This window comes from Scatophagus argus, chromosome 10, assembly GCF_020382885.2.
Source record: "Scatophagus argus isolate fScaArg1 chromosome 10, fScaArg1.pri, whole genome shotgun sequence".
NCBI lineage: Eukaryota > Metazoa > Chordata > Actinopteri > Scatophagidae > Scatophagus > Scatophagus argus.
In genome coordinates, this window is record NC_058502.1 from 19740130 (window position 1) to 19752543 (window position 12414).

Genomic DNA, 12414 nt, shown 5'->3' on the forward strand with positions numbered 1-12414 from the left:
GAATAGCAGTCAAACTGTGCTGTATTTTTGACTCTTACTGCTTTTAAAAGAAATTAAATATTCAAAAACACATCTCACAGTAAGTATTGATGAACAGTCGTAAGCTATGGAAACCTGTGGACAATTGTAACATTCTTATGGTCATGTAAACATTCATTTTTCCCACGATTTCATAAAAGTTGTTAACAAATAAGTTATCTTTTATCACGGTGCGATGAATTACTGTGACTGTGCTGAAAGGTTAGAAGTTGTGTGCTTGCTCCACCACAGGTCCATGCTCTGAACATCCTCAGGGCTCTGTACAGAGACACTCGTCTGGGGGAAAACATCATTCCCTTCGTCTCAGATGGAATGCAGGCTGCTGTGCTGGGCTTCACTTCTCCTGTTTGGGCGGTGAGTTTCCTCTTAAGTGTCCTGCCACTGTTTGTCTCTGATGTCTGAAATTTATTAACAGATGCACAGTGCACTCTCAACATCACGCACCTCTACAGGGAGGTGCTCCTAATATTTGGCCACCACTGTTACATCTACGAGGCCAGACCACATACGGCAGCCTCCAGAACAGCCATAAAATTGAGTCAACATTTGTCTGAACGGTTTCTACAAAAAACAAACATTGTAAACTTCATGAAGGTAGCATTTACTGCAAGACTGTTGGTCTGTTCAGCAAACCGTCATATGAATGTCAACCTATGGCAGTGTGTTTCTGCAAAATCCAATATGGGTGATAAGATTACAGCTCTCTAATTTCTCTTTCTGCGACACTCATGTTTGCTCTGTTGTCACTTTTGATGTTCAACACACCTACCTATACACATATACTCTCTCTCTCTCTCTCTCTCTCTCTCCCTCCCCTGCTTGCCTCTGTTTGTTGTGTCCCAGGTGAGGAACTCTTCTACTCTTCTCTTCAGCACTCTGATCACAAGGATCTTTGGAGTGAAGAAAGGGAAGGATGAGCACTCAAAAAAGAACAGGTCTGCTGCTTCTCCCTCTCTCACTCCACTCTTCCATCTGAAGTGTACTGTCATGTGCATCGGTGCAGAATGAAATGTTTACAGTTAAATGGGGGAAGTACAAATCAGTGGTTATCAGTCATCTATGAGAAATGCTACTGACGCTCATTTACTATTGTATTTTCCTTTAAAACAAGGGAAATTCAGTCAGTTGGTTGAGGTAATTCCACCTGCCTCTTGTGTAGTTTCACTTGTGTAAGTTTTTACCTGTAGGCTGTCGTGTATTGAATATAATAAATGTCAACAGTCTGCCGATTCGAAAGGGAGCAAATAATTTACAGTGCATTACTTAAAACCAAAGTAAAAGTAGCTACTGTGGTTGTTATGCACCACCAGGGGGCACTGTTGTAACACCACTTAGCTGAAATGCAGGCATGCACGCTTCGCTCTACTCTCGCCAAGGCCTGATTGTTTCTTGTGGAGGGCCAGGTCTCCACTGCTCCTGCACCAGTGATATTGCAAGGACACTAAAGAGAAAGAATAAAGGGCAGTCTCACATTAAAACATAAAAGAGAACACAAAATATTTATTATCGTTACTATTATTATTATTATCATTGTTAATGCTTTTTAAAAACACTTAGCTTCAGGTACTTTCACACCTGTTGGTGCCCAATACAGCACAGTACAATACAATACAGTACACTACAGTACAGTACAGTAATGTGTGTTACCAAGAATGTTATGAATAGTACAACCAGAGACAACAATCTACATGTGTGGCCTTATGAGAGCCGGAGTTGTTCACTGATGGCACATCTGTTAACAATACGCTCTGGATTACAAAAATGTACTTTTGGAAATGTTATTGTCTGAGTAGAAAAATGAACCGAAACAGCATTTTAACTATAAACCGTAGCATAATAAAAATTGGGTTATGGTAATCTGATGATATGATATTAAATAATCAACTTGAAGATGAAACTTTTAAAGTTGAGATTTAGTGAAAAGTATTCTTTGTGCAAAACGAAACATGGCGTCTGCTTCCGATCTAGCTACAACCAACCAGTTTCAGATAGTCATATCATGACGTTTACACATCAATCACTATTCATCCTTTAGTGCACAGAGTTAAGGTTCATTAGCTGGCTGGCTGGCTAGCAACAGCATGGAACAGAGTTTCCCTATATAACCTGTGTTACAGGCCTCAGAGTACATGCAAAGTACTTTATATTGGACTGCTTTAGCAACTGCATGGAGCATATGCTCCGTCTCTGTCTTCCAGATACTGCAGTCCTATCACTGTACGAAGTCGCTACACGCCAACCTTTTAACATTCAGTTCGAATTCTTTTTCATGTTCTAGTTTCACTGACAAGTATTTCACGATACAGAAGCAAGGTGCTGTTTCATCCGGACTTTAATCATAGGCTCATAATAGTAACAGTATAGATGATGCTTGTCACTACAGCCACTGATATGACATGACAGGACATTTAGACTGACATGCCTTCTGGTAGCTGTTTGAATGGTGGAAGTGTATGTAAACAAATTCTATGAGTTGTTGTTGCTTAGTATGACTTTAACCTCAGCAAGGACAAGTGATAAGCAGGACCAGCAGGTTTTTTTTTTTATTTACATTACCTAACATTCTGCAGTCACGATCAACAATGAGTTTGAGTGAGTTTGATGATCATCAATTTAAAACTGTCCTCGGAAGTTTATCTGTTGTTAGTCCAGCTTTGCTGTTAAGGAATGTTTGAAAGATTGTGGACTTGTTTTTGAGGTTTCTGGAAAAGAGTCTTAAATTATAACTGGCTCCTAATGCCTTGTCAAACAGCCATCCAAGTATTTGGAAACTTTGATAATGATAGCTGACCTGGGTCAAGTGTTTTTCCACATATATTTTCTGATTTGTTGTATAATCACTGAACAATATTTGATGCTGTAGCAGGTGAATCTTTCCATATTTGCTGGTATCACATGGTGGAATTTCTTGTCTCCCTTTAGCTGTCGTCAAGGTGTTTGCGTGATAACATTATGCATGCTGAAAATCATCGTGTTATTGCTGTCATTGTGAGTATGCTAATGTTGGCTTTTAACTAAAAGTATAAGTGTGCCTAAAAGTAGAGCCCACCGACTCAACTTCCTTCCACTGTACAAAGTTGAGGACAAAACATTTTGGATATGAATGCTTCCATCGTTTGCTTTTGACGTCATTTTGAGGCTGTACGGTGGTGATCAAATGGTGGAGTCGGGATATCAAGTTCCATACACCTGCCTGATCCAGTCCCAAGTAGCCCTTATCTGTCAATATTGATGTTTCACACTCTTTTTATAACATCAAATAACAAATAAAAATCAAACTTTTAAACAGCGGTACAGGAAGCATCCTGGGTTTCTGCCTTTAGCTTGTTGTTAGCCCAAGATGCTTTGACCAATCATGTTTGGACTTTAGTTGCACGTAGGTAAAACAGTCAGTGTAGGGATCGAAGGAAGCGAACAACATAAAGATGGCAATAGCAGTGGCAATTTAGTAAATGTTTGATCAATTGAAGTACTAGCACCACATACTTATAATTTACTTTGCTTGCATTTTACCCTTTTCTCGTGTCAAGTTCCTAAGAATTACCAGCAAACAGAGCAGGACGTCTCTACCCAGTTGTTCATTACCGTTTGCTAAATATCTGCTGGCTACACTGTTGCCCGTAGCGATAGCCCATGGATCCTGAGATGGCAGGGTTTATGCCCTATATTGGAGCCAGCAAACGGGGCGCGATGGAGATGTTTTGGCTAAGTTTTGGGGAGCTGTCATGTTATCCATTTTTCTATAGAGTCAAAGGTAGAGTTCCAAAGAGTTGTTAGCATGACTGTAGGTTCTTAAACTTGTTACCTCTGCTGTTTTGAAATACAGACTGGCGTCGTACATGTTGATGCAACGGAATGTAAAACAGTTCTATGACTATCGCACTGGCTCCTGTGGGAACTGATAGACAGATCCATCAAGCAGTGAGAGCATATTGAGGCAAACACGAACAATAATATGCTTGTACTGTTTGGCTGTTGGGCTATATGATAGCTGTATTGAGGTCTATATTGAGCTCAGAAGTGATTTGTTACCCTACAGATAATCCAGGGTAAAGTTTCACAGGGCTTTGTGATCTGCTCTGTCTATTGGCTGCTGCTCTGACAGCCTGTGGACACCAAGCCAAGGCTACTCCTGTTTATCTTGTCTGTTTTCACTTGTGTTTTTAGTCTGCTGTCCCTCCTTTTGTACAGCTCTCAGTTATCTCACCCTCCTCTTGTCTGCAGCTTCCCTTCTTATTATTGCTGTGTGAGGTGATGTCTTTATATTTATGTGGGAGAGTGCATGTGCTGTGATTAATAACAAAGCGAGTAACGGCAAAAAAAATAGCATTTGAACTTGTATTTTAGTAAGATGTTATAATGTTTATACATAGTTAGTTATAGTTTTAGATTGCTAGTGCTCAAATGTCGTGTCACTTGCCATGCCAGTAAATCTAATTGTATTGACCTGAAAGTGTATGTATGAGCAAGAGGTCTGCAACTCATTTATAATTGTGTCTCGAGTTCGCCTTTTCTACAGTCGCTAACAGAGACATGTCTGGTCTATGTTATTACAATGATTTTACGGTTGTGATCTTTGGCAGCAGAAAACGCATTGTGACAGCTTGTCCACTCTAATATTTGGCTGAGTGTGTTGTGGGGGCCTCTTGGTCCACTGAAGCTTGAGCATAAACACATTTCCGTCTCGCACAAACCAGTTTATTTACAGCTTTCTGTGTATTTGCGTGTGTGTTCTTGCTGTGTGTGGGAATCTCAACTGTGTATTTTACATAGTTACTTGAATCCGCCCATGTTGTTTGTTTGCGGATCATCGTTCAGCTAAGCTCAGGCCGGAGCTTCTCCGCTCCATGCATCCATGTTCATCTGATATTGTTGCTGAGATAATACGATTGTAAACAAAGCTGACAGAGTGAAGATTGCTCTCTGCATTCCAACAAAAGCCTCCAGCTTTATCTCAGGCATGCGTCAAACCCTCATTTTGCTCTACATATGCTCTTGTACATGCAAGAATGTCCACATCAGTGTCGCCGAACAGCTTTCCTCAACTTTTTGAAAAATCAACCTTAAATTATATAAAAAGCTAGTTTATCAATGCATTTGGCTTTCTCATTCTGTTTCTTCTGTGTCTTTCCTTGAATAACCTGTTGAGTGTTAGATTTTTTTACTTCAGCAAAAGTGCTACTACAGTAACATTGAAAAATAGGCATTAAGTAAAATTCAGAAGTATTATGAACAAGTATCAAACAATAAAGTACAGAAAAGTGGTACCTGCAACTGATGAAGCCATGATATCTGTCTTATGTTATTACAATGTAAATATTGATGCATCAGTATATAAGTAGGATTTTACTGTAGTAGCTGGTCCGAGTAGAGCTTTTTTTTAAAAAAAATACTATAACTGCTTGTAGTTTGATAGTCTAGGGCAGTGGTTAACAATGAAGGGACCCTCCACAGGGCCACAAGAAAAAATCTTACAGATCAAGAGATGAAAGTTTTTGGCCTTTTCACTTATCTTTGCCTTTCTTTTCATAACGTTGGATAATTTGACATCTTTTCAGTTTTGAATGGCTAAATCATGACATCATCTGAGACATTTAGAAGTGAAACGTCTCTTTGGTGTAACTGCAGTTAACTCATGGACATCAGAAACGTCTTAGTGAAAATTAAAAAAGTAACAGACCAGAATATCTCAAGTAAAGCACAAGTATCTGAAAGCTGTAATGAGGATATGTACTTTAATATCCTGCTCTGCTTATTATATAATATTTTATGTATGCGATCTGAAAACACATTTTTGTGCCGTTTACCTTTAAGGTAATATAGCCTGCATGAGTGTGCACACACAGCTGGGATACCACAAACATGAGCGGGCCTTTCACTTACACCTCCTCCTCCCCCGGTCCTCCCTCTGTCTCCTCTCTCCTCCTTTGTGACCCTCACCCCTTTTTAACCCATCTAATCTGCTCCGACACAACCTCTGACCTTTGTCCTCCAACCAGCAGAGTCTGCCTCAGAGACTGAGAGAGCAGAGGAGGGTGGGGAGTGTGCACGTACACACACACACACACACACACACACACACACACAGCCCTCTGTTTGCACAGGCATAATGTGAACGTCAAACGTTTAGAGACACTTTCTGATTTTTGGTTCATTTCTTGTGCTTTTGTACTTGTTTCCTGATGCAGCGAATGTGTGCAGCTATCCTGCCACTTTGCATGAGTCGGGTCACAAGAGGTGAGGAGTGTGTCATGTCCAGGTTGAAAGGGATTTTAAAAACTACACACTTTACACACTGACTCACTTTCCTACTATGACAGTCCCTGCTGTTAACTTGAACCAGGCCCTGTGTGTGTGTGTGTGTGTGTGTGTGTGTTAGTCCAGAATCGGAGTCAGTCGTGACTGAAGCAGTATGCGATCTCTCCAGTCCTGTGATCATGTGCTTGGCAGACCAGAACTCTTCCCTTTAGGAGCGACTTGATTTAGACCGTCAAAGTTAAATAAAAACTTTATTGGCCCTCAGGCTGAATGGCGGTTGCAGCAGCAAGACCGCCAGTGTTAAATTTAAAGTTTTTTATTTTATTGACAGTTGTGTATATGTGAGAGTGAATACATAAGCGCAGACACACGTGACTGAGGCACATGTAAGTGTTTATTTCTAACTGGAGGAGGGTCCAAGCCAACATAAAGTCTGTTAGCTAGCTAGGGAGTATTTGGCACGTTTCCACCTCCTCATGAGAGCTTCACAACATTTTACGCTGCTCATCCTTTCGTCTGCTTCTTGTTGTTTCTTGTTATGTCATGTCATTTTATGTCATTTTTATTTAGAACATAATCGCTACTTAATTACTTCTATCAGGTAATTTAAAGAGCAGAAATTCAAGTTGGATCAGGGTAAATCCGCTAGTATCCCGGATTATTTCTGCTCTCTGTTGACAGTGATTCACGACGGCGGTTCGTTTTACACTTTTCAATTTAACACTGTTTAACTTCTTTCTAATCCTGAAGACGCTGCTTGTTTTTCGACCAACACCACATGTCCAAAGTGCGTGCTCTCCGACAGTATGTTCATTACCTCCCATCTTTGATTTCACTTTATGGGTTTGTTTTAAAGATCAAAAGGGCCAATTGTCGGTAATTCTCCTTAATTTATTAATTCACTTTACTATTTTCCAGAAGCTCCTTTTTTCCATGGTTCTTTACTGAAAAATCACTTGGTAGAGTTTGTCAGCTTTCATTTGCACCTCTTCCTCAGTGGATGGAGTTTGTAAAAAAGAGCTATTAGCTATTAGCTTAAAACAGCTAATAGATGGAGCTTTTTAGTGAAGATTTTTGTGCCAAAGGTCTGTTTTCAAGGTCAGGAATAAACTCTCTCTTTATGTTTTGTGGTTGTTACATAGATGAAAGAGCCATCCGCATATTCTATTTGTCAGTCAGTTTCCTAATCACAGGCAGTACTGTTTCCATAGATCGGAGTAGTCCTCTCCTTCTTAAGTAGTCTCTGTTTGGGAATGCAGGCTACTAATTTTTAATATAAATCCTGGGTGGGCGTGGGAAAGTGTAGGATCTGTTGTTTTTGAAACCTGACACGTTAGGGTGTGTAAGTCAGGATATGTCGGCCTCTTTTGCTTTGGGTTGTGCCAGTCTTTCTTTGAATGCAACACGAAATGCTGCAGCTGAATCTTTTTGGAAGCATTTTGTGAGCACGTTAGCGATCCGCTAACCACGTGTGCGATGCTTGTGCTTTTCAATGAAATGTCTTGTCAACAATAACATAGATTTATTATGCATTTTATAAGAGCAAATGACCAGGATGAACTGTAATAACTTTTTAAATTGCATAATCATCAGGTCTAAATTTTAAATTCTCCTGTGCTTTTTTTCTTTTCTTTTCTTTTTTTTTTTCTCCAAAACAAGTATTTACAAAAACTATAAAGTTTTGCACCAGCCTGAGGTAAAATAAAATAGTGAACATAGTAAACAGGTATGAAACCACTGCTTAAACTTTTGAGACCCTTTTGTCTTGTGCATCAGAGTAAAATGTGTCAAGGCTTTCTTGGCTCTACACAGCCTGTCGTAGAATCCTTGTTTTCTTGGGCATATGTCTAAGCGCCCATTTTACAGTAGAAAAAAAAAAACATGCTCTTTCTGTGCCTCTGTCTCTCCCCTCAGGATGACAGGCCGAGAGTTTTTCACTCGTTTTTCAGCACTCTACCCGTTCCTGCTGAACCAGCTGGAGGAAGCTGCAGCCACGGTGGAAAGGTGAGGTGGTCTTCCTTAATCCCCATGCACAGCACACATTGAGCCACTGCCATGGCCTTTCATGCTGCCATAATGCCATTATAGATTTAATTTTACTCATGTTTAAGCCATACGAGACAGGATTTTTTTTGTTACCGTAAGCTGATTAAGCATTGGTGCTTTTGTGCTGCGAGGCTTCCTGCATTAACACGGACGAAAAGGTGAAGTTAGTAACACTAGATTTTCCAAAGTGGGAGCATGAACTGTGAACTCAGCTATTTTCTCCAATCAAGTAGCATTGAATTCTCAGGCGGGCTCATTTTCACTGTTCATCTGTACAAAGTGTAAGACTTTTCAATGGAATAAAGTAAATGACTTGTCAAGGTTTAGTTTAGTTTTTTGCAGTGGGGAGTTGAGTTTACTGAGGTTCATTGGCCTTATCTTATTTAGCTCAACACAGACTCCCTTTTTAAAAGCATTTGATTCGTCCAACAGCTCCCCAGGCAGCCTTATCTTAATATGGATCCAATTAATTGAATGCTTTTTCAGACTGGCTCTTTCACAATTCCCCTCACTCCCTTCGACCCTTGTTAAAACATTTGCAAATTTCCCACGGAACCAGATCTCGGTTCTCCGACTTCCCACATCATCTCTGTGTATCACGCCACCCAGAGAGACCAACCGCACCACACTGTAGCAATACACAGCTGTACAGGAGGCAACAGAGCTGCTGTTAGTGGTTTTAGAGGGTCTTGTGGAGGTTACACTACAAGTGCTTTACCTAAATGGGTCACAATATATGAAAGATCATAGAAATGAGATTTGGAACTACATGAACTATATACATACTACTATATACATACAACTATATGACTCCATGTACATACATTATAGTCTGTTTAATTCATCCAGCTTCCACAACTGCTCTTCCCAAACAAATACTGTAATAAAAAAATACTGTTTATGTCCAGAGATGGTTGAATGATCAAAAATAACATACAGACACATGTAAAGAGTTTTGAAAGTGCAGAAATCCACAATAATGAACAAAATTCAGATTTAGTGTGCACACACATCACCAGGCAGCATTATTTGTTGTAACATGTAAAGAAGGTAAGCTTGATGAGTAGGGGTGCACTGATACTAATACTGGTATGATACTGTACTCATGTACTCCCATACAAACACATCTGATGCCGTTTCACAGTGGCACAGCATTAACGTAGCTGAGCAGGTAGGGAGAGAAGGACCTGTGTCAGTAGTTTGGAGACATTTTAAGAAACTGATGATTACAAAAATAGAGCACACTGCACACTACATTCTGCTAAAGACTCCCAAGACGTGCCGACCTGCAGGAACAGCCCGCACTGCATGCCACAGTCTCTCACTGACCAGTGGAAGAGGCTCTGTGTGTCAGTTAGCTCACCACCCCCTGGCAATGAGCCAGAAAGTCTGTAATTTATATTTCACCTGTTCTACAGAATCAGACTTCATCCCCTCTACTCCATGGACCCACTACAAAACCACCCCCCTCCCAGGCTGACTGTTCCCCGGAGCTGACAGCTCTTAGCACACAGCTTGTGCATTTTATATGACCTGTAGATCCATATGTCAAACTTCTTATCTTATTATCTCAGTGGAGCAAACAATCATGTTTATCTCTGAAAATATTTCAGGTCAGCACCCAAACTTTAAACTGCTATACAGTGATTTGTAGCAGTGCATACTATCTTATCTGCAACTCCTTTCGCTGCCAAATCATATCATATTCCACGTATTTTCAGTGTTTCTCTTTAGCTGACTACTTTGACCTGGTATGTCTGTGTGCGCATGTGTGTGTGTGCGCGCGTGTGTGTGTCAACTCGAGTGATGTTATCCGCTGGATCAGTTAGTTTAACACTTAGCGCAGCTAATTACTGAAACATGTCTTTACTGATATTATAGCAGTACAATAAATACACTTAACACTGCCAGTGCAAGATGGACCTGATGGCAGTCATGGATGAATTTTCTTTGAATGTATTATAGATAAGCCTTCTTGCCGGTTTTGCCCAGTGTCCATTTACTGTATTGCAGAGGAAAAAAATTTCCTGCAGCCCAAAAAGCAATTTCTGGTGATTTCTGTTATATTGCTATTGATACGACACCTACTAGAAAACTAGAAATGAAATGTTTTTGGCGTATGTGCAAGTTGAGCAATGCTCACTGGACTCAACAGGTCTAGTTCTATACATGTATGGCGGATCCTGTTGGCCTGGCAGCCATCACAGGGGAAACGCTGACTTTTCTCAAATTTAATAGTTCAGTGTTTTGTTTGCACTCTCTTTAAAAGATGTAAAACAAAGAGACTGCGGAGTGTAGGGAAAGAAGACAGACATTTGTGGAAGACCTCTGCGTGGAATCTGAGTGCCATTAAATGACACCGAGTCTCTGGATGACCGAGTCATCAAGTGTTTCTGCCTCCAGTTGTATCCCAACAAGGCTTAATATGTTTGCAATCGCCCTCTATCTCTCCTGTTTCTCTGACATCACATCCTGTCCCGCTGTGCTCGACTAAACTCTGACACTAAACACATTGGACCAGTTACTAATTGGGCTGCTATTACATTTCCCATCTTGCAGATCTGTGGCAGTCCCAGTGGATGGTTGTGTCTGTGTTTGGATGTCTGTGTGTGTGTGTGTGTGTGTATATGTGTGTTGAATGAAGTAATGAAAAGCATAAGTTGTTTTTGCAGGAGGTCTGTTGTTCTGTCTCCCATCCTCTTGACTAATGACAGGGCCCGAAGGACACACATTGCTCGCCTGACACACACTCCCGTAAAAACAGACCTTACTGACACATGGCTCAACTACATGCGTTTTCCCTTGATATTTTCACCCTATACACACTGCTAAAGTAACCCAACCAAAGTCAAAATCCTCCTCCTCCATCAGATATAAAACTCCCCAAAAAGTTTTCACCTTTCAAAGAACTGAACTCTTGACAGCAGGGTGAGAAGAAATGAAACTCTTTACTCATTCTCCACATTGGATACCTTTTATTTAAACATTTTCATCATTTACCTAACTTTGGCGCTTGACTTCTTGTCTCTTTCTCCATTTTCCTCCCTCCTTCCTTCACTGTGTCTGAGTAAAACTGTGAAACCGCTGGCAGAAACGGTCGGTTTCCATTCTGACTCAGCTGGCACTGATGTGTTTTGGATGGAGCAAAAGAGGGAGTTGAAAAGCAAAGCTCAAGGAGGGATGAGGAGATGAGTGCATCGGAGTGTGGGTGGTTTTAGATATCCAGTGTGTATTAAAGAGCTGGAGGGCTTATATTGGTTTTGAATGTTGATTATATCTGGTTTTCAGATGTTTAATCCTGGTTTTGAAAAAATGGACAACACACCAGAATTGGAACCAGACTGCTTATTTCTCTTACATTACTGTAGCTACAGTGTATCAACAAAGATAAATAAATGAAGGAGTATTTTGTTATCATGGGAAATACACTCGGATCAATACTACTTTCGTGTCTGTTACACAAGCTACATATGAAGCTAGAGCTAGCAGGGAATCAACTTAGCTTAGTGTAAAGACTGGAACTGAAACTAGCTATGTCATAACTCCATGAAAACCACAGCTCAAGCCAGCTTCATGTATGCTAACCCAAATCACAAATCACACTGCCACGGTGGGCTTTCCGATCTCTACAGTGTGCAGTAAGAATCTAACTCTAGCAGTATTTGGAACCATTTTTGCTAGCATGCAGCAGACCAGACAACAACTGATTACAATAACCAAATCTGGATGAAACAAATACATGCATTAAGATCTCTGCGTCAGCCAAGGACATTTGATTCTCAAAATATGTAAATATTCCCATAATGTATATCTATAGAAAATATGCTGATCAATGCTCCTCAAGAGGGTCACAGTCTTGATGAAAGCCTAGTTGTTTTGGTCATAAATTTTAAATGAAATTGGCCAAAATAATCAAAAAGAAATGGCTACATTTAAAGCCATATAGACCCCCCATTCATTACTTTTACAACACAGCTGTCATTGATGTAAAGGCTTCTCTGGTCGTTATGCACTGTTGTCCCCTGCACATTTCAGGAGACAACAATGTTGCATTGTTAAAGATCTGACTGA

At 40.4% G+C, this 12414-nt stretch overlaps 1 protein-coding gene across 4 annotated transcripts in view; it reads left to right on the forward strand.

Annotated features, from left to right (window-relative positions):
• thada (THADA armadillo repeat containing) overlaps positions 1-12414 on the forward strand; it is a 94988-nt gene that overhangs the window by 23296 nt on the left and 59278 nt on the right. For all 4 annotated transcript variants that reach the window (XM_046402875.1, XM_046402876.1, XM_046402877.1 and 1 more), the window contains exons 25-27: positions 271-393; positions 883-974; positions 8212-8301. In XM_046402875.1, coding sequence (XP_046258831.1) covers positions 271-393; positions 883-974; positions 8212-8301 — 305 coding nt within the window. The remainder of the gene's footprint in view (positions 1-270; positions 394-882; positions 975-8211; positions 8302-12414) is intronic.